Source organism: Phascolarctos cinereus, unplaced genomic scaffold (assembly GCF_003287225.1).
Source record: "Phascolarctos cinereus isolate Bilbo 61053 unplaced genomic scaffold, phaCin_HiC Scaffold_4;HRSCAF=312, whole genome shotgun sequence".
NCBI classification, from domain to species: Eukaryota; Metazoa; Chordata; class Mammalia; order Diprotodontia; family Phascolarctidae; genus Phascolarctos; species Phascolarctos cinereus.
In genome coordinates this window covers 129,680,886-129,705,750 of record NW_027555847.1, presented here as the reverse complement: position 1 = coordinate 129,705,750, position 24,865 = coordinate 129,680,886, and the positions used below count along the sequence as shown (strand labels likewise).

General features: G+C 43.2%; 3 protein-coding genes and 1 pseudogene across 18 annotated transcripts in view; 1 reads left to right on the top strand and 3 right to left on the bottom strand.

Moving 5' to 3' along the window:
• UQCC4 (ubiquinol-cytochrome c reductase complex assembly factor 4) overlaps positions 1-15,872 on the bottom strand; it is a 38,756-nt gene extending 22,884 nt beyond the window's left edge. For 5 of the 8 annotated variants that reach the window (XR_002328273.2, XM_021006867.2, XM_021006866.2 and 2 more), the window contains exon 1: positions 14,355-14,441. The gene's annotated coding sequence lies outside the window, so the exon portion shown is untranslated. Of the gene's footprint in view, positions 1-12,448; positions 12,533-14,354; positions 14,442-15,785 lie in introns of those variants that run through there. The other 3 variants (XM_078152587.1, XM_078152586.1, XM_078152588.1) reach the window with 3 other exon arrangements.
• PERCC1 (proline and glutamate rich with coiled coil 1) lies at positions 1,854-22,801 on the top strand. Of its 2 annotated transcripts, none has more exons than XM_021006717.2 (2): positions 1,854-2,264; positions 12,333-22,801. In XM_021006717.2, exon 2 carries the CDS (start codon positions 12,379-12,381, stop codon positions 13,219-13,221), a length of 843 nt encoding a protein of 280 aa, XP_020862376.1. In that variant the 5' UTR covers positions 1,854-2,264; positions 12,333-12,378; the 3' UTR covers positions 13,222-22,801. The 2 variants fall into 2 exon arrangements, 1 of the variants encoding a protein (XP_020862376.1); XR_013485921.1 differs by lacking the exon at positions 1,854-2,264 and having other exon boundaries at positions 12,060-21,265; positions 21,786-22,801.
• The window catches only part of CCDC154 (coiled-coil domain containing 154), a 25,281-nt gene continuing 15,977 nt past the window's right edge, over positions 15,562-24,865 (bottom strand). For 7 of the 8 annotated variants that reach the window (XM_021006714.2, XM_021006709.2, XM_021006715.2 and 4 more), the window contains exons 12-17: positions 20,527-20,646; positions 19,321-19,397; positions 17,830-17,947; positions 17,141-17,227; positions 16,385-16,572; positions 15,562-15,730 (exon numbers count right to left, since the gene is read on the bottom strand). In XM_021006714.2, coding sequence (XP_020862373.1) covers positions 15,610-15,730; positions 16,385-16,572; positions 17,141-17,227; positions 17,830-17,947; positions 19,321-19,397; positions 20,527-20,646 — 711 coding nt within the window. In that variant the 3' untranslated portion in view covers positions 15,562-15,609. The remainder of the gene's footprint in view (positions 15,731-16,384; positions 16,573-17,140; positions 17,228-17,829; positions 17,948-19,320; positions 19,398-20,526; positions 20,647-24,865) is intronic. The other variant, XM_021006716.2, reaches the window with a different exon arrangement.
• Positions 21,826-24,855, bottom strand: LOC144456811 (small ribosomal subunit protein uS4 pseudogene; annotated as a pseudogene).

Sequence of the window (24,865 nt, the reverse complement as noted above, 5' to 3'; positions counted from 1 at the left end):
TACCTCTCACTTGAATTATTCTAATAATTGTCTCTTACTTGGTCTCCACGCCTTAAGTCTCTCTCCTCTCCAATTCATCTTCAATATGGCTGCCAAATTCAGATTCCCCCCTTTTTTTTTGGTGAGGCAATCGGGGTTAAGTGACTTACCCAGGGTTACACTGCTAGTAAGTATCAAATGTCTCAGGTCCTCCTGACTCCAAGGCCAGAGCTCTATCCACTGTGCCACTTAGCTGCCCCTAAATTGAGATTCCCAAATCACAGGTCTGACCATGTCACTTTCCTGCTCAAGAGCTTCAGGAGCTCCATTTTACCCCTAGGACAAAATACTAACTGGTCTATTTGGCATTTAGATTCCTTCACAATCTGATTCTAATTTACCCTCTTAGCTTTATTATACATTATTCCCTTTCACACTCTCTTCTCTCTTTTTAAACTGACCTTCTTGCTGTTCTTTAGATATGACATTCTATCATCTGTCTCAGTGCTTTTGCAGAGATCAACCCTCCCTCCATGACTGGAATACAATTCCTCTTCTCTCATGCTTCTTAGAAACCCTAATTTCTTTTAAATCTTAGCTTAAATGCTACTTTCTATGTGAAACCATTTTTGATTCCCCCACCTTGTAACACGTCTTTACCTTGCATTTATTTGTATGCATTTTCTTGTATACAAGTCTCCTCTATGCATTTTAAAAAAATTTTTTTGGTGAGGCAATTGGGGTTAAGTGACTTGCCCAGAGTCACACAGCTAATGAGTGTTATATGTCTGAGGTCAGATTTGAACTCAGGTCCTCCTGACTCCAGGGCTACAAGTCTCCTCTGGTAGAATTTCATCTCCTTGAGAACAGGGAGTATTTCATTCTTGCTTCAGTGTCCCCCAGTGCCTAGCACAATGCTTTATCAAATGCTTGTTGACTGACTGGGGTCTGGGATTGTTCTGTTTTGTCTTTGTGTCCCCAGAGTCTAATCCAATATTTTGTACTTAATAGGTACAGAATACATATTCAAAAGAGCTGGCCACAACAGGGTCACCCCCCCGACCCACACCTCTAGGTTCCTGTGTCCAAGCTGCTTTCAGACCAAGTGTCTGAAGAATTGTCATTAAATACTTGAAAGAACATGGGATTTAGAATCAGGAGATAGTTCTCCCACTTACTAAGTGTGACCTTGGATATGTCTTGCACCATCACAGGCCCTCAGTTTCCTTATCTGTAAAATTATGTTGGATCAGGTGATTTCTAAGATTCCTTTGACTCCTCAAATCCTATGAATGCTTAGAACAAAAAGGAGTAGGGATCAGGCAGGCAAAGATCTTGGATTCATGTGGAAATCAGTCCGCAGCTCAGCAATGATAAGAAAGATCATCATCATCATCATCATCATCATCATCATCATCATGAAATTCCAAGGACCAAAGAAGAGGAGCACACCTGGATATAGTCAGTTCCTTCCACGGACCCTGAGCTCCAGAACAGGATAAAATGTCATCAGCATTCATGTTCCTCAATGCATCAATTCACAACGAAACATGTTCTTACCAGGAAGCCAACCCCTTAAATCTAGGGAAGCCCCCTGAGGACTGGTGGTGAATTGGGCCAGGACAGTTGGGAGGAAGGAGGGATTCAGAGACCATGTCTGGCTTCCTCACCCTTCAATCCTGGGAAGCCCAGGCAGGGGCAGGAGGCACGTCCCGAGGGTCCAAAGTTAGGCAGGTGCTTCTGCTAGGCAAGCAAGTCAAACCTACAGCTCTTTTTCCCCTGGCTGGGTTGGTCCAGAGCCCAGGAAGCTCTGTTTGTCTGTTTACACAGAGAGCCTGGATAAGCTTATGTCCTTTGGAGGAGGCCTACTCCAGGAGTCAAAATAGCATGAAATTTAATTTTACACCTATTTGACCAAGCTTGATTCAGGCTCCAATCAGAAGGGGAGATAAGGGCCCTCGGGACAAGTGTGCCAGGCAGCTGTGCAGCTGGAGCTGGAGTTTTAACAGGCGGCGGGACAGGGACAACACTCGAAGGTCCCCTGGCAGGCCAGCCATTAAGGCGAACCCTATCTTCCGCCCACACGGGTTTCTTTGCTGTAGTGTTCCCCGGTTGCTGGGCGCCAAAGCAAACTCAGGCTCTGTTTGCCAAGTCTACTATGACAATACAGCCACCAAATATTTGTCAGCCGCCAGCTCTGGGGCCGACTATAAATACTTCAGCCACAGGTGGAGGGCTGCTGAATTCAGAGGAAGACCTGGGGGAGCCTTGCCTGGTCCCTGAAGGTAAGAGTTCCCAAGGGCACCAGAAAGAAGAGGGTTGGGAGGGAAGAGGAGCCATTTCTACCTCCTCCTAGGCCTTGAAATAATAGGCTATGATTATTCATTCTATGCTGAGTAATTGGATCCCCCGACATCCAACTCCAACAGAATGATGTTTGAGGTTGCTTATGATATTGTGTACCTATGTTGTGGAGCTGAAGCGAGGTGGGGGCGGGGGAGGGATATGGGTACCAAAAGGCATCTACCTCTCCCTTTCCCCCTTTACCCCAATACATATATAAACACCCTCTCCTTTCTTGGGGAATAAGGAGGATAAATGTCTATCTGGCATTCAGGGGGCAGTAGGAGAATCAGTCTTTCCTCTGCATAGCTCCCAAGGGGACCCGAAATAGAAAGAGAATATACTTGGAACCAGAGGTTTTGATTTAAGTTAATTCCTATGCGACCTTGGACAAATAACTTCCCCTCTTTGGGATTCAGTTTCTAAATCTATACAATGGGACAGGAGGTTTTAACTCAGTTTCTGAATCTGTAAAAGCTTGTGGGGGATAGGATGTAGTATTTTATAGTGCAAAGAGCACTGGACTTTAAGTCAGAAGACCTAGGTTCAAATTTTGACTCTACTACCCCATTTCCCTTGGGTAGCACTGTATCTCAAAGTCCACATTTATAAAACTAAAGGATCTGGACCTTTCCAGCTTAAAATCTATGATCCTACTGTTTCTAAGATCCCTTCCAATTGAAATCTAAAATCCTCAATCACACTCTTCCTTAATCTCTGTTAGTTATTAATCATGGAATTCTAGTGTTGGAATCACTTCCTTTTTTTGGACAGCAGAAGTTGGGGGCAGGGGGCAGGGAAGCACTATCCTTGGGAGGTATGTGGACATGAAGAGACCACAGGACATAGAAGATCAAGATACACAGACTTGCCAAAAAGAGGAAAGCAACCCATTTCCTGGACCTAATTGGGCCATGCTCCCTCAAAATAAGTCAGGGCAAAGGAATTTTTGAGACAAGAGGCAAGGCACAGAGGATTATAAATCTTTACTAAGAGGGGTTATTCCCACAACAAGTAGTTGGTTGAGTACTGCTATAAACCTACTCAGTGAATGGAAATTCATCAATGACCAAATGTCAGCCCAGAATAGCCATCCATTGATAACATGTGTCTGAAAGTTAGTCCCAGATTAACCCACTAATATTTACTGATGCCCACATCAGGGTGGCCCAGCCTGTTCTTTCCAAGGGCATAGGCTGTGACAGCTACAGTCCTGATTCTGTATTCCCAGTCTCTAATGCTCCTCGCTACCAATGTTGAGGCTTGAAGGAGATTTCCCAGATGTGAGCCATTCATAAGCCATTCATAATTTGGTACAACCACAGACTCTCAGACCTTGAAGGGACATCAAAAATCCATCTAGTCCAACCCTTCCCTGAAAACAAGGATCTCCTTTATAATTTCACTGACAATAGTTATGTACCCTTTGCTTGGAGAAATCCAATGATGAAGAGCTCACTACCTCCCAAGGCAGCTCACTTCAATTTTGGACAGTTCAAATTGTTAACTGGTTTTCTTTATATTGAGTGGAAATCTGCCTATCTGCAATTTCACCCTGTTGGTCCTAGTTTTGCTTTCTAGGGCCAAGTAGAAGAAGCCTAAACTCCCTTCCACATTAAAACCCTCCAGATACTTGAAGACTGCGATGATGTGCCCTTATCTTTTCTTCTCTAGGCTAAATATCCTCAGTTCCTTCAAATGTTTTTATATTGTATGATCTCCAGAGAATCTTGATAAAAGACAGAGGTTCTTACTCTTTCTTGTGTCATGGGCTCCTTTTGACAAACTCATAAATCCTAGAGACCTCTTCTCAGAATCATGTTATTGCATAAATAAAATACATAAAATTACAAAGGAAACCAATTACATTGAAATAAATGTCATTTTTGCACACCCAAGTTTATAGAGCCCCTGAAATCTATGGACCCCCAGTTAAGAACTCTGATATAAATGGTATTATAATATCTCTAAGGAAATGAAATGGAAAGTAATGTGCTATTTCAGGACCATTTCAAGGTTTCCTTTTTCTTTTAAACCCCAGCAGTAAAAACTTCCATATAGCAGCAGATTTTTTAAAAATCATTTTTAGTGTACAGGTTATGAGGCTTGAAAGCCAAAGTTTCTTAAATAATTCTTAAGATTCATTAGCATCTTAGATTGTATATATGTGAGACTTTTAAATATGTATTATCCTTTATTTTTCTTTGTTCCACAGGTTTTATTTACATTATATTTTATGTCAATTGTGTGTATGTGTGTGTGTGTGTGCGCGCCATTTCATTTTTTAAGAGAACTCAAAATTTCAAAAGAAAGAAATGTGAGAGGTTTTCTTCCAGGCTATTTAATAGCTAATAGTAATAATAATAATAATAATAATAATAATAATAATAATAGCCAGCATAGCTATAGATAGATAATAAATAGTACTTAAAGTCTTTCAAAGCAATTTATAAATATTTTCTCATTTTATCCTTATACCACTCTGAGAGGTAGGTGCTATTATTATATTCATTTTACAGATGAGGAAACTGAGTCAGACAGAGGTTAAATGACTCATCCAGGGTCACACTACTAGTAAGTATCTAAGGCAGGCTTTAAACTCGAATCTTCCTGATTCCAGGCTCAGTGCTCAATCCATTGTACCCCCCAGTTATCACTTATTTAAATAAGTCTAAAACGTCACCTGGAAATCCTATCATACAATTCTTGTATTGCCTACTTCTGGAGCTGAGGGCTCTGCCTCTCCCCAGACTCAGTCTGTTGGAAGGAGTGACAGAAAGATTTAACAAGTCAATCTGGCTTCAGGTGCTAATCCTCTTCTAGACATTATCCAGGTCTGACTTCCCTTCTGCCCTCATCTCCTCTCCCTGCTTCTCCCCCACACCCTTACACTCCAAGTAGGGTACCTCAGTGTCTGGCTAGTTCACTGCAAAGCAGGTGGGATAAACAAAAAGCATGTAAGACAAAAAGGCAAAAACCAGAACCTTTGGCCCAGTCTCTCCACCACCAAACTCATGATCATGCACGTCAGACATGAAAGAAAGAAAGAGAGAGAGAGAGAGAGGAGGGAGGAAGGAAGGAAGGAAGAAAAGAAGGAAGAAAAAGAAAGGAAGGAAGAAAGAAAAGAAAGAGAAAGAGGCATAAGGTATAAGAAGATAGGGGTGTTTTCCTATAGCCTTGGAGATCCTCATTTTGTCAGGAAAGTGCAATACTTCTATTCCTCTAACCCTAACTCCCTCTCCCTTTCAGGCCATGAAGATCATAAAGAAACTTTAACTTAGGAAGGGCATGAGCAAGAACAAAAGAAAGGTGTTCTGGTTCACTAGGGCGATTTTAGGAAGCTCATTTGACTCTGAACAATGAAAATAATAAACTATTAAAAACGGTGATAAAACCTCCCGTTTATATAGCACTGTAAGGTTTCCTCACAATAATCCTGTAAAGTATGGAAACTGAGGCTCAGAGAGGTGAAATGATTTGTCCAGGATCACCCAAGCCAGTAAGTGCTGGAACCAGGATATAAACCAAGGCTTTCCAAGTCCAGCACTCTTCATTACACTAACTCATAGAAAGAAGTGCCAACCACCCTGGCTGTAGGCTGAGCACCACAGAATTCTCCAGAGAGGGGAAGGTGAATCTGGAGCTCCTATTTAATCTTGCAATGAGCACAGAGATCTGAATGCTTTGAGAATTTGAATGCCTTGAAATCCACTCCATTGCTCAGCTACTGGTCAAGTGCTGGAGCATCTCTTCCCTCCAATCTGGGACCTTCTTAGCTTCACAGAATCAAAGAGCTGCAAGAACCCTAAGAGTTTCTCTAATCCTATCCCCCACATTTTATAGAAGAGAAAAGTAAGAACCTGTAGGGGGAAAGAAGGAATTTGCCTAATAATATAGTAAGTGGTAGAGAATGGACTTGAACCCAGATTTTTAGACTCCACATCAAGTATGTCATTGCTGTAATCATGCTGTCTCAGGGCATCCTTGCCATGGTACTGACCCAACCAGGCCCTGTATCATCTATCAAAGGGCAGCCTTGGGGGGCAGCTGATTCCTGATGACTTTGAAGGGGTTTACAGCCTCCCAGAAACACTGTCTGAGCTTCTTGCTCATCCTTTGGCAAGATGGAAGGCTGCAGATAACAGCAGACTAAAATCTTTTACACCCACTGAGCTGTGGTGGATGTCAAGCAGGAGGTGACGAGAGGAAGAGGAAACTGCTTTTTTTTCTTCTTCTTTTTAATCTTCATTTAAAAAATGCATATTCTACCACTGGAAATTCTTTAAGGATTCCAAAGACACTTTAGGTAATTATGGACTACAGGGATAATTTTATGGGCCTTAATTTTTTAAAAATATTTTTGATACTCATTTTTATATCACCTACATTTTTCAAGGTCTTCCTCCTACCTCCCCTTCCAAAAATAAAAAAGAGAGAAGAAACAGTTCAGTAAAACTAACCAACTCAGCAACATACTCTGACCACATAAAGTGGTCCACACCCATAGTTTCCTCACTTCTGCAAAGAAGAATGGGGAGGTGCCTTCTCACACCTCTTCTTTGAGACCAAGCTTAATCATTATAATTTCATAGTGTTCAAATTCGATTGTTTTGTTGCTCTATTTACATTGTTATAATAATTGTGCATGCTACTTTCTTACTTTTCCTTACTTTGATTTGTATCAGTTCAGTGTCTTTCCATACGTCTCTGAATTCATCAAATTCACTGGTTCTTATAGCATAGTAATATTCCATTAAATTCACATGCCAAGCTGTTTAGCCATTTGCCTATCCATGGCCATCTTCTTTGCTTCTAGTTTTTTATTACTACAAAAAGTGCAGCCATAAAATTTTGGTATATATGGGATCTTTCATTTCATCACTGACCTCTTTGGGGAATATACTTCACATTGAGCTCTTTGGAACAAAAGAAACAAACATTTTAGTCTCACAGCTTACATTTTTCTAGGCTTCCTTGGATGGTTGGACCAATTTACAATTCCATTAGTGTTACAGTCTTCTCACAGCTCTTCCAACATTGACTCTTCTGGTCTTTTGTAATCTTTGCCAGCTAGTTGGATCTGAGGTAAAACTTCAGAGGTGTTTTGATTTACATTTTCTTTTATTATCTAGTGACTTGAAGAATTTTCTTCATCTAGATGTTGGTAGTTTGCAGTTCTTTTAAGAACTATTAGTTGATATTTTTTGACCACTTACCTAATAGAGAATGGCTTTTGGTCTCACATATTTCTGTTAGTTGTCTATCCATTTTAGAAATTAAGTCCTTAACTTTGATATGAAGACTTAGCCCCAATCTACTGAACTTTGTTCATTCAAAAGCTTTTCAACTTCATTTAATTGAAATTATCTATTCTATCTTTTGTTATGACCCTTTCCCTTGGTTTGATTAAGAAGTCACCCCTTAACTATAGCTTTGAAAGATACCTGATCTGGTTCTCTTCGTGTGCGTGTGTGTGTGTGTGTGTGTGTGTATGTGTGTGATATGACCTTTAGTATTCAGATCATCTTTCCATTGTGAATTTATTTTGCTAAATAAGGTATTGGTCTAAATTCTTCCAGATTACTTCCAGTTTTCAAACAATTTTCATTAAGTAGGAAATTCTTCCTGAAGTAACTTATACTTTCAGGTTTAATTGAATACTGGGTTTTTGAATTCAATTATTTATCATTCTTCCTTGTCTCATAAGTTCCACTGATCTACTTTTCTATTTTTTTAACCAATATCAAATAATTTTAATGAATATTGCTTTGTAATAATATTTGAGGACTGGATGTGCTATGTTCCCTTCCATCATGCTTTTTTCATTGTTTCACTGATATTTTTGGTTCCTCCAAATGAATTTTTTGTCTAGGTGAATATCAATTCTCATTACCCAGTGGAAATGACATGGGCTAAATCGGCAGGGGCCCCAAGATATATACTAAGGCACTTCTTGTTAAAAAAATAAAGCACTACATTGATCATTGTTGTTATTTTGTCTCTAGTTCTTGTCAGAATAAAGTGCAGAATAAACTCTAGCATTCCAGTTCTTACAGTTCACTGATAGCTTGGATTCTAGATAAATAAGATATACTTGTAGATAGTCTGAGAGTTTTGTAGTAATTGACTGACTACCATAATCCTATCTTGCCCCAGGAGTCCAACAAAACCTAACTCCCATGCACTCAGGGTACCTAGAACAATGATGCCTTCTAGTTCTGTAGCATATTAACTAGCTCTATTACTTACATAATCATAGATAAAGAGCTCAATGGCCCCCTAATCCAACCCCAAGAAGTGACTTACGCAAGGTCACACAGGTACTGTCAGAAGTGGGATTTGAATCAAGCTTCTTCAGTTTCAAAGTCAATGCTCTTTCCATAGTCATTGAGTCCAGAGAAACAGAATGCTAGGCTAAATTAAACTGCAGAGCAGAGATAGGGGGAGACTTAGTACCATAGAAGCAGTGTGACAAAGTAAATTCACCAAGCTTCATTATGGGCCAGCTGTGTGTGGGGCACTGGGTCAGGTCCTGGGGATACAAAGACAAAGGATAAAATGGTCTTTGCCCTCATGGAGATTGCAGTCTACTGAGAGGTTATATTGTACAGCGCAACATCTACTTGGAAAAGTAAATAAATATATAACTTGTGGAGAGAGAGAGAGAGACAGAGACAGAGAGAGACAGAGACAGAGAGAGAACACTCCTAACTAGGGGACCCAGGAAAGGTCTATGTAGGATGTGGGATCTGAGCTGTGCTTTGGGCAATTGAATAAGAGATGTTCCAGTGGAGTTTTATGATGGTAAAGTTAAGTCTGGATCTAATGAATGAATGGAATGATTATGAAATGATGTTGGTCAGGACAACAGGTTGACTGTGCTTCTTGAGTGCTTTTCCACTGATACAATAATCTTCTCTTATTCCCATAACTACCCTTGAAGGTGAGAACGGAGCTAGTTCTTTCCTCCTGCCAATAAATTGGGACAATGAGACCACAAATAAGGCATAAATATTTCCACGTCATCCTGATATTCAAAAATCTTCAAGGATTCCTTACTACTTCTAGGATAAAATGTAAATTCCTTAGAATTAATTTTAAAGCCCTTCGCCATTTGGTTCCCATCCACCTTTCTAGGCTTAGTTCATTTTTTTTCCTTTGCAAATTCTTCTTTCCAGTAAAACTGGCTCCAATTCCCTATACATGACACTCCATCTCTCTCCTCTGTGCCTTTGAACAAGTGGCCCTTTCATGTCTGGAATGCCTCATAAAATCTCTAGCTTCCTTCAAGGCATGGTTCAAATGACACCTCCCATTCCTGATGCTCCTAGCTAATGCTCCCTTGCTCTTAAAATTACCTTGTATTACATGGCATATACTTTATGTGATTGCTTACTTATGTAACCATAACTTAAATAGCCTGTCTCCTGGAGATTTTGGATATTGTTACTGTAGTAATGTCAAACTAAGTCTTTAAAGATCAATGCTGCTAGCTAGAGAATTTCTTAACAGAATACCAAATAATACAAAGATATATCTAAATAATTCAACAACGTATCAACCATGAGAAAGATTGCTGCCAGAGTCACCTCTAAACATCTGCTGTAACTGCTGACTTCTTACCCGATACCACAAAAACCAGAGAACCGGGAAGTAAGCCCAAATGAAAAGTAAAAAATAACAGAGCCACGGCCCTGTAGTTAAGAGGACTTGAGTTCAAATCCAGCCTCAGACACATAATACGCACTAGCTGTGGGACTCTGGGCAAGTCACTTAACCCCAATTGCCTCACCAAAAAAGTAAAAAAAATAAAAAATAATAAAGCCAAAGTGAGCTTTGGGAGTAAAGAGGAGGAGGGAGGATAGTATAAAAAGAAAACACAATACACCCCCTAGGGACCAAATCCTTCCAGATTCTAATCCATTTGTCCCACTAAACCATCTCTAACCTAGAAATAGTAGCTAACGCTGCCTATGGCTTCTGATATATTTTCAGCTCCTTGAGGTTCTGTGTGGAATTTTCAGATTTTAGGAACTCCCCAGAGACATATGAAACTACTCCCAATATGGAAATATTCCACTGACAGAAAGGAATGGTTGGGAGTCCTCTATTGTCAAATTCAAGTTTGTTCAAAGGTTTTTCAGTGCCCTTTTTATCCTGGGCAGATGTCACAGAGACTCTCTTTATTGAAGGGCCATAAATGTCATTTATTTTGATGCCATAAAACCATTACGTGGTGAAGGAGATGCTCCCAAACACTCAAGAAGACAGATGACAGTAAAATCTCTCTCTGTCTCTTTCTCTCCATCTCTTTCTGTCTTTCTCTCTAGCCTTAACTTTTTAGCCATCCATCCAACCACCCATCCATCCATCCATCCACCTAGCATTTGTTAAGCACCTGCCCCACACCAGGCATGCTGCTATAAGACACAAAAGCAAGAGGTCTTCCCTTAAAGAATTTACATTTCACTTACATTCAACCAACTCATGGGATCATAGAACTATTGAGTTAAAAAAAATACTAAATAGCTCAGGGCCAAGGACAGATCACATGCTACTTCACATCATATTTTTAATATGAGCTCTTACTAGATTCTAAATGCCTAGAGGGCAGAGGCCATATTATTTTTTTTTGTATTTCAAGCACTGTGTCACACATATGATAGGCTTTCGGTATTTAAAAAAATGTTTTATTGATGTTCTTCTCCTTTAGTTTTATATCACTGTCATTTCCTAATGGCTTCCTCTCCCTAACAGAAGCCTCCCTTGTAATAAGTAAATATAGGCAAGCAAAACAAATCAATATAGTCAACCTTAACTTCTCACCCGAGTCCCAGGGCTATGTCTTCACTTGCCTCTTCAATATCCCTATTTGATAAATTGGACTCACCACCTTCTCCCCATACCAACTCCTTTTCTTAATTTATCCATTTGTTAGTGGTACCATCTTTCTCCTAGTCACAGGGCATGACACCTTGACTTCTCCCAATCTTGCTTCTCAAGATCAATCAGCTACCTACCTCTACAGTTTTTTCCTTCCTTCTTTAATAATGAATAGGTAGAATCCTCTAAGATTTGAGACAAGCTTTACATACATTATCTCATTTGGCCCTCATGACAATTCTGTAGGATAGGTCCTTCAGGCACTGTTATCCTCATTTTATAACTGAGGAAACTGAGGTTCAGTGAAGTTAAATGACTTGCCAATTATTATACAGCTTTTTATATAAAGCACCCCTCTATAAAATAAAGGGACTGGACTAGAAGATCACACTTTTACAAATTTTTTTTAAAATGTAAAAATTTTGTTTTTTCCTTTTCCTTTTTCTTTGTTTATTTTAGTTGTCAACATTCACTTCTGTAAGATTTTGAGTTCCAATTTTTTTTCTCCCTTCCTCTATCCTCTCCCTCCTTCCCATTTGAATTTGAACAACAAAGCATTTCCTTACACACAGCAGAATCTAAAAGGAGGATTTTTATATGAAACTATGAATCTCCATTTCATACTGCTTGGTTTTTTTAAAATATATAACACATTTTTTATTTCAAAGCTTTGCTGCTTGTCTCTGCCTCCTTCTGAACTTCCTTATGTTATCTTCCATATACTTTTAAAAAATGTTACAATGGCCCTCCTTTTTTTCTTTCAATCACAATTGCTAATCCTTTTCACTCTTCTAGTATCCCCATGCTCTACAAATGTGTGTTGAATTGAAGCTAGACCATGTGAGTAGTAGTTAGGGGTGGTGGGGTGGGTTGGAGAAGTGATGGCAGAGAGGAAGGGGAAGTCCAAAATGAATCATACATCTTGTTTCTGGTCATGGAGAGGTTATCATCTGAACTAAATGTTGAAGGATGGGTTGGACTGATGGACAGAGATGGAAGGGAAGGTATTCTGGGGGAAACTGCCAGAATAAAGATGCAGAAGTGGATCAATGAAATGAGTTGCTCAAACATGACACTGTCAAACCTATTGACTCTGTCTATTTTTCTTCCCTGCCTTCTCTTACCAGTCAGATAACATCTGCTGCCTTGGAAGGCTCCTAGGCTTGAGAGGAAATGGCTGCTGGAGTGATTAGAAATTTATGTGACTTTAGACTGCAGGCCCCCTTCCATCAGCCATTCTTACCTAGTACTGGCCACCGAGACCCAGACTTCCCTGAAACCTCTGAGGAGGAGGAGGAAGAAGATGGAGAAGAGGAGGAAGATGGGGAAAAACAGGTGGAGGACCTGGAGCTGGCAGGCCGTAGTCCAGGATGCCAGAGGTCAGACCAAGAGCTGGGAAAAGGTTCCACCAGGCCAAGCCCAAGTAGCACCGAGATGACTTTGCAACTCCTGCGCTTCTCTGAGCTCATCAGCTGTGACATCCAGAAGTACTTTGGCCAGAAGACAAAAGACGACGACCCAGATGCATGCAACATTTATGAGGACAGCCGCCCACCTGGCAAATCTGCAAGGGAGCTCTACTATGCAGATTTGATGCAAATCGTCCAGAGTGGGGACCAGGAGGATGAGGACACTGACACTGTTGGTCTCCCCAGGGGCTTCGATTGCCAGGCCAGGTTCATCTCCGGCAGAGACAGGTCTCAGAAGCTGGGGCCTCTGGTTGAGCTTTTTGAATATGGTCTCTGTCAATATGCTAGGCAGAGGGTGTCTGACAGCCGGAGGCTGAGGCTTGAAAAGAAGTACGGCCACATCACCCCAATGCACAAAAGGAAGCTGCCACAGTCCTTCTGGAAAGAGCCAGCCCCCAGCTCCCTGTGTCTGCTCAACACCAGCACACCCGATTTTAGTGACCTGCTTGCCAACTGGACATCAGATGTGGTCCAGGAGCTCCACAGTGTGGGAGGCCGGGAGCTGGGCAGACATGCCCTGGAGATGGATCAGTTAGAGGAGGCATAACCCACAGTTGCTGGAGCTGCTTTACCCTCTCACAGAGGCCGGACTTAGACGAGAGGCTAGGCTTCCTTCCTGGACCAGGCACTGAAAGAATCAGGTCCAATGGCAGGCTAAGCATGACCCAGAACTGTAAGAACCCCTTCCTCTCTGCCTCTTCTTACTATTAATGCTTTCATCTCCTATCCTCATTTATTAAAAGAGTTCCAAACTCTAACAGGTTATGTGTCCTACTGCCAGGAAGATGTTTATAGCCAATTCTCCTTGCTGCCTGGCTCTCAGCTGGATCCTAGGGATCCAGTAGCCTTACCTTGTACTGCTTTTCTGCACTGATTAATTTCAGCCCACTTTCCTGGTCATTTAGGTAAAACTTTAGAGCTGATGATAGAGGGACAGCAGCTCCTCTCGTAGTCCTGACCGCCTCCCTACAGCAAGTGCTCCCTCTAGCACCTCTGCGCTACACTTCTGTGGAGGCAGCCATATCCCCCCCCCCATGTTCCCCCTCCCACAAGGAAGGAACTTCTGGCTTTAGGAGATTCAGGAATGGTACCAGGGTTGACAAGAGCTTCTGAACATCTTAAAGAAGGCACTACCTCAAGCTCCTTTAAGAGCTTCTCCCAATAGCAAGCAGCAAGGCAGGGGTGGCGCTGGACCAGGCTGGCAGGAAGCAAACCTTTTGGATGAACTGCAAGTGCTCTCCCAGGGAGGCAGGAAGAAAAGGGTGATGCGTTGATTAAATGAACAAACATTGTCTATTTACTCATGAGATAACAGCCAGAGAATCTCCTCCCTTGTGTTCTCAGTAGGGTTTAAAGGGCATCTTGCAGAATACTGGGAATACAGGGGCTCTCTGGGGTCCCTGGAACTTTCAGTTGAGCAGATTTCCCAATTATGCCTTGTACCTAGCCTTTAGGGAGTTTTTTTCCAGAGGCCCTAAAGAGACAGGACTACTGACAGCCCCTCTGCCTGAGAGGTAGGAGCAGAGCCATGACAGTGACTCCCGAGCCACTGGCAGGGTTATGAAAGAAGAAAAAGGTCCTAAAGAATCCTAAACCGTACAACTCTCAGCCCCATTGGTTGAATTCAGCTGCTCCTGCATCAGCCTGGCTTACTCATGAAGGGAGCTCTCAGTGACCCACCTGATCCAGAGGCAAAAGCTGTGGGGATCTGGGTGTCTTAAGTTATAGTCATTCTGGTCCCCAGGAGTGGCAGATGGGAGGTCGTGGAGTGAGAAGTGATGACTAGGGTCCAGCTTCCCATGATCCTCTCCATTCCTACCTCCTGTATGTTTCTTGGAACCCTAGTAATACAAAGTAATAGTACTTGGTTTCTACTGAATTCTGTGCCGGGGGTGGGGTGGGGGAGAGGGTTAGGGGAGAACCAGAAACCTGCCTGTTAAGTTTTCAGTAGCCTACAATAGAGCTGTTTCTTAAAAAGATCTTAGACTTGACCTTGGCTTAGCCAGTGGGACAGACTGTGTCATCAGATCCCTGGGCTGGGAGTGAGGAATGTGAAACCCTTTCTTCCCTGAGATCCTCAAGTAGAAGCAAAGGTGGCATCTAGGCTCTCCTAAGGGTTCTCCTTTCCCATGTGTGAGGAGGGGGAAGCTGCTGTCCTGTGACCTCACTGGTCCAACAGAATCCTGCTTCACTCAGTAGAGGACTCTAGAATCTGAGTGTCTCCAATTTCTCATGACCTCAGTAATGCTTCCCCCTCATCCTGGAAATTCTGTTTATCTTTGTTTTTCCACCACCTCAGACCTCTCTGCTTTGAGTCTTCAAGGCATGACTTTCCCTGCCAAAAGGAATCAACCTCTCTTCAGAAAAGACAAAAAGCTGATTGATGTCATCAAGCTACTGCTAATTCTCCTGAACCACTGACCTAGTGGGAGCTTAGTGTCCTCCAGAACTAGCTGTTCATTCTTTTTAAATTACATTTTAGTTTTAATTAAAAATCTATTTTAATAGGTAGATGTTGACCACCTATATCCCTACCTGCACAAAATGGAAACAGATGCACATTCCCACTAAAACCCCAGGGCATAGTAATTGGCCCAAATATCATGATCACCATTGAATTATCCACTTCCCCAAATAAATAAGACTCCTAGTCAATTCTGTAGCAACTAGGTGCCACAGTGGATACAGCACTGAGCCTGGAGTCAGGAAGTCCTGAGTTGAAATCTAGCCTCAGACACTTATTGGCTTTGTGACCTTACACAAGCCACTTAACTGGGTTTGTCTCAGTCTCCTCATCTGTAAAACGAGCTGGAGAAGAAAAAGGTAAACCATTCCTTTGCCAAGAGAACCTCAAATGGGGTTGGACATAACTGAACAACAACAACAGTTAATTTCACATAAGGGATAGCATTTTATTTCTGGGAAGAGAGGAAAGTCAGGCCAGTGAATAGGCTCCAGATCTGTAGGTTTCTCCACTAGGACCCCTGAGATGATAGACTTTTCTTGGCCTTCCCTTAACTAAAAGCTTGAGTAAAACTGTTTTCCATTTCAGCCACCTGGCAACAGAAAACACAGACAGATTGCATCCCTTCTGACTTCTTCAGTCCTTACCACTTTGCAGCTCTGATGTAAGATGGTCCTCTAGTCCCAGTACTCATCCAGTGAGGCAGCCTCTTCAGACACAGAGCTCCAGGAGGGCAAGTGGCAACTTTTGATTTTGAATCATGTGGTATCAAAGCTAGCACACCACTCCCCTCTGATCAGAGCATTTATTTGTCTGGGCTCTTTCCCTCCCAGATAAGAGCAGCTTAATTCAGCTTCCTGGCCTTTTGTATTTTCTCCCTTTTCTAGTTCTCAAGATGTTTCTGATATTCACAGTATACTGTACTCAGGTTTAGAGCTTACTTTTTGCCCCCCCTTATCACAAGGTAAACTCCTTGGGGGCAGGGAATACTTCTTTTTTCTTTGTTTGCATCCCCAGTGGCAACAGCAAAGCCGGGTGCATAGTAGGTGCTCAATAAATGCTTGGCTCTGGCAGCTCCCTCCCCCCTCAGAATTAAAAGAGGTTCTCACAGGATTTGCCCCAGGACAGATTCCTTCCTGGTCTGGAGGCCTCCTGGTGCCCTTGGATAGATAAGGGCCCAGGAGTCTCAAATCCAAAGATAGGTAGGTGTCTTAGCTTAACATAACAGCATAGTTCTCCTCCCTACCTCACTGCCTGATAAATGCCCCATCTGTTTATCTGGGTGACCTCGTCAGGGCCCACATCCTTGATAAAAAATCGTTGTCTCACAAGGGACATGAGCATTTTTTTGCTACCAAGCGTCAGGGTCCAGGGTCCTTCCTCACTCCATAGCTTCATTACATTCTCCCGGAGGTGAGCGATCTCCTCTACCCTCTGATGGCAGCAGCAGAGAGAGATATTAGGAGATTAGGAGGCTGATAGGGCCACCCTGACTAGGGAGAAAGAAGGAGTGGTTGATGGATTAATTAAAGGAATGCCAGGAAACAAACAAAAAGTGGCCAAGATTAGGAAGAAAACTAAACAAACAGTCATTTATCTTCCCCTGAGTAAACTGCTCCAATCAGCTGAAAGGGTCTTATCATAGGAAGACATTCTTCTTAGCCAGGATGGCTAAGGTGAGATTCTGACAGACAAGGCAAATGTGCTCTCTGGGGCCAATGGGACTGGGAAAGTGGAGCCTAGGTAACCTGGTTCCTGGCCACCCCAGATCTGACCACCCCAGGGGTGGAGGGGAAGGAGGGAGTCTGGGGGCTCCTGTTTATTCTTTGTCCTCAGGGAACTCTGGCAGGAGGGCCAAATGAGAAATCCCTGGCCTAGGGCAGGACACTTTAGCTCCCATTTGGCCTCTAAGGCCAGGGAGCCGCCATTCTCTTATTTTCCCTGGGGCATTAAAGGTTGGATCTCAGACAAGCAGGGTTCTGGTGAGGGAGGTTCCAGTTACCAGTTTGGTTTCAGTGTTAAATTTCAGGTTCTGTATGGTCTTGTTGTCTTGTATGTTGTTCTCCATCTTCATTATCTGATTCTGAAACTGGAAAACAGCCATCTGAGCAAATATATGAAAAACTCTAAGCCTACCCTAAACCACACATCTAAACAGGCTAAACCCCCAATCTCACAGGGGAACTCTGGGTAAGCTTCTTCCTCTACCTATACTTCTGCAAAATGAAAACAAAAATACTGAGTGGGAAACCCCAGCCTCCCCGCCTCCCACCCCCGACTTCCTCCTTACTTGGGAAGGTTGGGGGGGAGGGGGCTAAGACCAAACCCAAGTTGCTCAGGCTGGCTCAGGGGTCTCAAGGATGTATAATCAGCATGGAGATGAGTGGGTCTCTCATTTCAGGATCCATCCCCCCCCCCACCATCCAGACTCTTGCCATCTGTCCATTCTTCCCACAGGGTTAAGTGTGTGTGTGTGTGTGTGTGTGTGTGTGTGTGTGTGTGTGTGTGTGTGGCCAGCCAGATCACCCCTCCTGAGCATGTCTCCCCAACAGATGAGGACTTTTTGTTCTGCAGCCCTCACTCGGCTGCTGAAGGTCAGATGTTGAGGGCCTGAATGAATGCAGGCAAAGGAGCTTGCTGATGGCCAGCACCGAGGATGCTGGGCCCTTTGAAGGGAGCCCTGTCACGTACCGTGACCAGCTTGCCCTGTATCTCAGCTATCTTCCTGTTAGGATTGTCCTCCTTGAGCAGCTGCAAGGTGGACAGCACTACTGCCAACTCCTGCTTCACTATCCCCATCTCACGCTCCCTGTGGACAAAGAAGGAAAGGTCAGCTGATCAAGGGTAGGGATAGGCCCAGCCCAGCCAAGGGCACACCCTGCACCTCCCCTCTGGAGGGGGAACCAGGTCCAAGGGAGAGAGACCAGGCCCTCAAAGCAGAGTCCAAAACACAGGCATGCAGAAGAACTGGCCTTTTGAGAGCTCCTTGCTCTACACTCTCACTGTTACCTCATCAACACCAGGTCCTAAAAGCCTCTACAATCTAACAAACTCCATTTTGATGTGAGTGGCAGTGATGGAGTGAGCTTTGTATGAAGTGAGATCCTCAAGGGCCACAAGTGAACCTCTCACAGAGGCTCTCAAGACTCCAGGGTCCCCTAGCAAGCATGGAGCAGCGGTGGAAGTCAGGAGTCCTTGGTCGATTGGTGACTTACCATGCAACCTTAGACAAGATGTTTCAAATCTTTGGGACTCAGTTTCCTCAACAGGGATGATAATAAATCCCCACCCTGCCTACCTTTCAGAGCTGTAGGAGATAAGTCCTTAGAAAGATACAAAGCACTGGATGAATATGGAGTATTTTCATGATGGCCTCTGGGTCTTAGAACTCAAGTTAACTCTATACACAAGCCTTGGAGAGAACAGTGGAAATGGGGTAATCATTTGTTCACTACCACAACCCCAAAAGACAAATAACCATTAGTAGGCAAAGATAAAAGCAACCTAGGGCATGCCTCTAGTTACTGAAACCTGAGGAAGTTCCCCTTCCAGGACCTCCCAATGGAGACCTTTGATGGAGAACAGGTATGGTTGGCTAGAGAGAGGAAACAGCCGTGTACTGATGCAGGGGATTCATTTTTTTCAGGTCAGCATTTCTCAGATCCTCCATTAGTATAGACAGAGCAATGGATTGGGGAGAAAGGACTAAAAAAATAAAAAGCAGAGACCTTCTAATTCTCTCCCCTCTGAAGTCAACACTGGGCAAGCTAGGAAAAGTATGATTTAGCCCTCCTTTGTTTGATGGGAGCAGGTCTAGGTCGAGGAAGCAAGCAGTGGCCAGCCAAGCTTGAGTAGGAACCTGGCTTGGACCTGATACCAGCTCCTACCATCAGCAATGGCCAGTAAACATGCTCATTAAGTTGCCAGGTGACCAAGGCTGAGCGGGGGTCATAGAGAGCACCCTAGAGGCCAGGATTTGGATTCCAAACAAGCTGAAGGGGTAATTCAGAGGCATAGGCAAGTACAGGGTCATGTGCTTTATGGTGCTTTATGGGTGAGATCCAACAGCAGCCCAGAACCCAATGGAGCAGTAGGACTACCTTTCTCCCACTAAAGAACTGTGGGGCTACACAGCCCAGGAGTTTCTCTGAGTCCTGGGCAAAGATCTGGAAGCTTCCTTACCGGGTTCTACTCTCAGTGATTATTCTTTGATCAGAGTCACTTCTATGGAGGAGGCACCTGTCATTCACATCTCCTATCTGAAACACAGTAGGAAGAAACCCAGCCAGGGTGGGCCCACAGTCACAGGCTGCTTCTGAGAGGAAGAGTTAGCTCCACTTCTAGCTGGAGATACCAAAGTTCTGAGCTCAGGGGGACCCCAGCTATTTTTACATCACTTCTTAGAATCACCAGCTCTTAACACGGTCACTTAGCTTGCCCACTATCTCTTGACTCTGTTCCCTTCTCAGTGTTTCTCTCTAGTCCTTGCTGCCTCCACTACCATTGAAAGTGTCTGCCTACAAGATATAAGTATTTTGTAGAGCCAGAACTAGGAATTTTTTCAACAGGGCAAAAACAGTTGAGGGAAGTATATCTCAGTGGTGGAAGGCCAGAGGACACAGTCCAACTGTAGGTTCATTAGGGCAATCTGACCCCAGAACCCACAGGCTGTTGGGATAAGGTGTGGCATCCTAAGTAATACTGAATAACTCATGATGGTGGTCACTAAGGGATATAATACCCCACCCCACCCCAGTCAGCACCTAGAACCATTCACAGTCATAGATGCTCATGGAAATCAACAGAAGAGGAAAGGAAAAGAGAGAAATGCGGGAAGGAGAGATAGGATTGTGAAACCATTAGATTTAGAGCTAGAAGAAGCTTTAGGGGTCATCTGGTCCAATCCTCCTCCCCTTCACTTTAGAGATGAGAAAACTGAGGACCAGAAAGTGGAAAAGTACTCAGGGTCACACAGGCATTAAATTGCAGGACCAGGATTTATTTTAACTCATCTTCTGACTCCAAATCCAGTGCTTTCTAGTAGGAAGGGAGGAAGAGAGGCAAAAAAAAAAAAGTGGAGAGAGGAGTGAAAGGGGGGACATGAGAGAAAGCAGCGGAGGGAGATGAGAAAGAAGAGTGAAGACAGGGGAGAGAGATGGGTGATGGTGGGCTAAAGATGGAGGAGAGAGGGAGACAAAAGTGCAAAAGTAGCAAGAAAGACAATAATGGCCAGGGGCAGGGGTGGGGGGCTCAGAGAGAAAGGGGGAAATGGCAGAGAAAGCTTCAATCCCTTTATCTCCACAAGCTGGCTTTCCTTGAAGCCTGGACTCAGAGACATTCTAAGGGTGAGGAAATGACTGAAAGAGACTCCAGTGTTCCAGCACCAACCTGGACGAGGAAGCTTTCCACTTTCTCTTGTAGTTCTTTCAGATGCACTATTGTCTCATTCTGCCACTGCATGAATTTCTCTAGTGCTTTCTTCTCCTCTTCTGACCACTCCTTCTTAGCCTGAAACACAACACCCCCCCACACACAAACACACACACATCCCTTGGGTGACAGGGTTCTGGAGATGTGAAGAACTGGTTTTTGTGTTAGAGGCAGAAAGGAGTGACAGATGGGCCCCAGAAGATGGCCTCAGGTTCAGGGGCCAGGAAGGTGCCCTTGCTATTCAGAGTTTTGTTTTTTGTTCTTTTTTTTAAATTTTATTAATTTATTTTGATTTATCACTTCCATATGCTTTTGAGTTTAAAATTTTTCTCCCCCTTTCTCTCCCCCACCCTCCCCCAAGACGGCGTACAATCTGATATATGCTATACATTTACATTCCTATTAAACATATTTTCACATTAGTGAAGTTGTAAGTAAAAATTAAAACCAATAGGAGGAACCATCAGAAAGAGGAAACAAAACTCAACAGAAGAGAAAAAAAAATGATAGCGATTCAACTTCCATAGTTCTTTCTTTGGATGTGGATAGCATTTTCCATCTGTAATCTATTTGCTAGTATTTTGTTTACAATTTTTGCATCTATATTCATTAGAGAAATTGGTCTATAATTTTCTTTCTCTGTTTTGACTCTTCCTGGTTTAGGTATCAGCACCATAGGTATCATAAAAAGAATTTGGTAAGACTCCTTCTTCACCTATTTTCCCCAATAGTCTATATAGTATTGGAATTAATCGTTCTTTAAATGTTTGATAGAATTCGCATGTAAATCCATCTGGCCCTGGAGATTTTTTTCCTAGGGAGTTCATCAATGGCTTGTTCAATTTCTTTTTCTGTATGGGGTTATTTAAGTATTTTACTTCCTCTTCTGTTAATTTGGGCAATTTATATTTTTGTAAATATGTATCCATTTCACTAAGATTGTCAAATTTGTTGGCATATAGTTGGGCAAAATAATTCCTAATTATTGCTTTAATTCCCTCTTCCTTGGTGTTATCTTCACGCTTTTCATTCTTGATACTAGTAGTTTGGTTTTCTTATTTTTTTAAATTAAATTAACCAAAGGTTTATCTATTTTATTAGTTTTTTCATAAAACCAGCTCTTAGTTTTATTTGTTAGTTCAATAGTTTTAATTTCAATTTTATTAATTTTTCCTTTGGTTTTCAATATTTTTCTTTCTTTTTTCTTTTTTTACAAGTTAAAGAGCTTTATTCCAATGGCGGGGGGTGGCGTTGCATTTAATCTTCCTCCTCCTCATCGCCGGTGCCCGCCCCTCCCTGGCCCTTCTTGGCGTTCTTCCTTTTGACCCTGCCAGCCCGGCCGCCCCCGCAGGGCGAGCGCAGAGAGAACTCGATGTGCTTCTGGGAGTCGAGGCGCACGATGACGGAGGGGATGTTCACCACCTGCTTTCGGACCCTGATGTGCCTCTGGCGGATGAGCACGCGCGTGTGGTTGCTGGACTTGGCCAGGCCCAGCTTGAAGACCTGCGTCTGCAGGCGCCGCTCCAGAAAGTCCTCGATCTTCAGGCCCAGGATGTAATCCAGCTTCATCTTGCCGTGGTCCAGGCCGCCAATGCGCACCAAGAGCCGCAGTAGGGCATTGCCTTCAAAGAGCTGCTGCGGGTCCTTCTCGTCCAGCGTGAGCAGCTCTCGCGCCGCCCTGCAGATCTTGTCCAGCGTCCAACATTTCTAATTTAGTGTTTAGTTGAGGATTTTTAATTTGCTCTTTTTCTAGTTTTTTTAGTTGTAAGCCCAATTCATTGATCTCCTCTTTTTCTATTTTATTTATGTAAGCATGTTCTTTTTTTTAAATCCCTATAAGATAAGCAGGAGCCATTGGGCCAGTGGCTATTCACTGGCCATGACTAGAGGCTCCAGAGAAGAAAAACAGCAGGAACCGTGCAAAGAGGGCCTAGTGCTTCCTGACCCTGTCCTTCTACCAGCCTTTCTCTACTTTATTCTCTGAGCAGCTGATCCGAGTCCAGCCTGGAAGAACCAGAGATTGAAAGGGAAGGATCAGGGCATTTGTGCCAGTGGGTCAGGATATACCCTGATAAGCAGGGACAGACAGAAATGCCCATCAGAAAACCCTAGTCTGACCCCAGTACCTCCTCCAAGAAGCCTTCCCTCATTTTCTAGATCAGTAACAACTTCGCCTTTGTCACACAGCCTTTTGTCTGGAACCTCTTCATACATTCATCATTGCTCAATCACATATTATAGTCTCTGTGTTGGCATCTTATCCCTGGGGTCAGGAACCACATTTTGTCTACACTTTAGATAAGTTAGATAAATATCTTAGATAAGTATCTTTTCCAGAGCCTGCCACAATGCTCCTCACACAGTTGGTGCTTACTAAATGTTGAGATTGGTTTTGGACTTGGATTTGTCTGACCCTGGACATCTTGACCAGGAGTGGTTGCAGAGTGAGTGTGGAATCCTGAAGTACCGTGCCTTCTCTTGGGTTCCAGCCCTAAATCATCAGGGCAATATGGTGTTGGGAAGAGTTTTATTTTGGAGCAGAGAGGCAGGTAATACTGGGCCATCTGACAGGTTTGACTCCCTCTCCCTCTTTAGCTTCTTCTAAGTTCTACTGAATCAAGCACATTTTAAAAAATGGCTTCTGTATGCAGGATTTTGCAATATATGTTGTAGGGGGATGGTGGGATACAGAAATGACAAGGCTATGGCCCGTTCCTTCACAGACCCTACAGTCTACAAGGGAGATGAGACACATAAACAAATAACTGCAAATGCGGTATCACTTTCCATTGCTCTTCAGAATTCCCATTCTATTATAAATAAACTTCCCTCTTTCCTCATCTCTTCCTCCTACCAGGGCAATTCACCTCCTCCCACTATCTGAAACTAGGCTTTCCTTAGAGGAAACCACATTCCTGACTTTCCTCTGAGATGCTAGCAGTTGCTGCTCTCCAATACTGTTGTATGCCCTTTTGCACTTTATGTTCCAGCCAGTTGGACTTTTTACAGTTCCCAATCTCTTCCTCTCTTCTCCTGTTCACATGCCATCTCCATCCCTGAGATGGTCTCTCCTCCACACTCATATATCAGCATGTTGAAGTATTTCCCTTCTTTCAAAGCCCAACTTAGTTGCTATCTCTATCATGAAGCCTCTCCCTATGCAAAAGATCCTTCCCTAATCTCTCACCATTGTCATCATTGCCACCATCATACTTAATTTTGATACATGTTTAAATTTTGCCCTTATCACAGCTGTTTGTGGTTTTTTTTTTTAACATTTTTTTTCTTTTTTAGGCACTTGGGGTTAAATGACTTGCCCAGGGTCACACAGCTAGTAAATGTCAGAGCCCATTTGAACTCAGGTCCTCCTGACTTCAAGGCTGGCACTCTATCCACTGCACCACCTAGCTGCCCCTTTGGTTTTTTTTTTAAAGGATGAGTCTCCCTATCTCATCCAGGGTACAAATACAGTGGTTATTCATAGACCTATCTTCACTGGTGATCTAAGCACGGAAGCTTTGGCCTATTGTTTTTTCATACCCTGGGCTGATTTGTAACTCCTTAGGCAGCTCACCACTTGGTGCTGGAGTTAGTGGAGATATCTGGTGGGTCTATCCCTATGGTAGCTCAGAACTCCTGAATTTAAGCAATTCAACTCATGACCTCAGTCTTCCCAGTAATGGGGACTACAGGTGTGCACCTCACACCTGTAGCTTACCTTGTAAGCTCCAAAGTATTTTATTATGTCTTTGTATTCTAAGCAGGTCCTTACATGTAGGAGGTGCTAAATAACAGTCCCAAGGAGAGGAAACATGACTTTGGGGGTCTCTGAGCATCATGGGATCACCAGAGACCCCAGTCACACAAAGCATATTACACAGTGGAAGAGCAGCAGGCACTGATAGGGTTGGCTAGCTCGGGTAAGCAAAAAACTGCCATCACAAGTGCTGGGCACCGTCCATAAACAAGGACTAGGGGCCGAGGAGGTTGTGTTAGGGCCTATTCTGGCTCAGGATTGTTGCCTACTGGCTTGTCTCATAAGTGTAAGACAACTCAATAATATAAAGTACTGAACAAAAGACCGTGAGTAAATATAACCTGTGCATTGTACCTATATCATGCTTTAGAATTTGGAGTCTAGTTCAGAAGAATTAAGAATGAAATCAGAAACTTGGGCCATGAACAAACACATAAGTTCACAACCACCTGTGTAGAGGAGAATTTCTCAGAGTTCAGCCAAGGCCAGGAAGAACCCACAGTCAGCCATGGGATGGATCAGTCTCTTTCCCTGCTTCCC

What these genes read in the sequence shown, in the direction of transcription:
- PERCC1 (XM_021006717.2), top strand. Translation starts at nt 12,379, where the DNA reads ATGGCTGCTGGAGTGATTAGAAATTTATGTGACTTTAGACTGCAGGCC.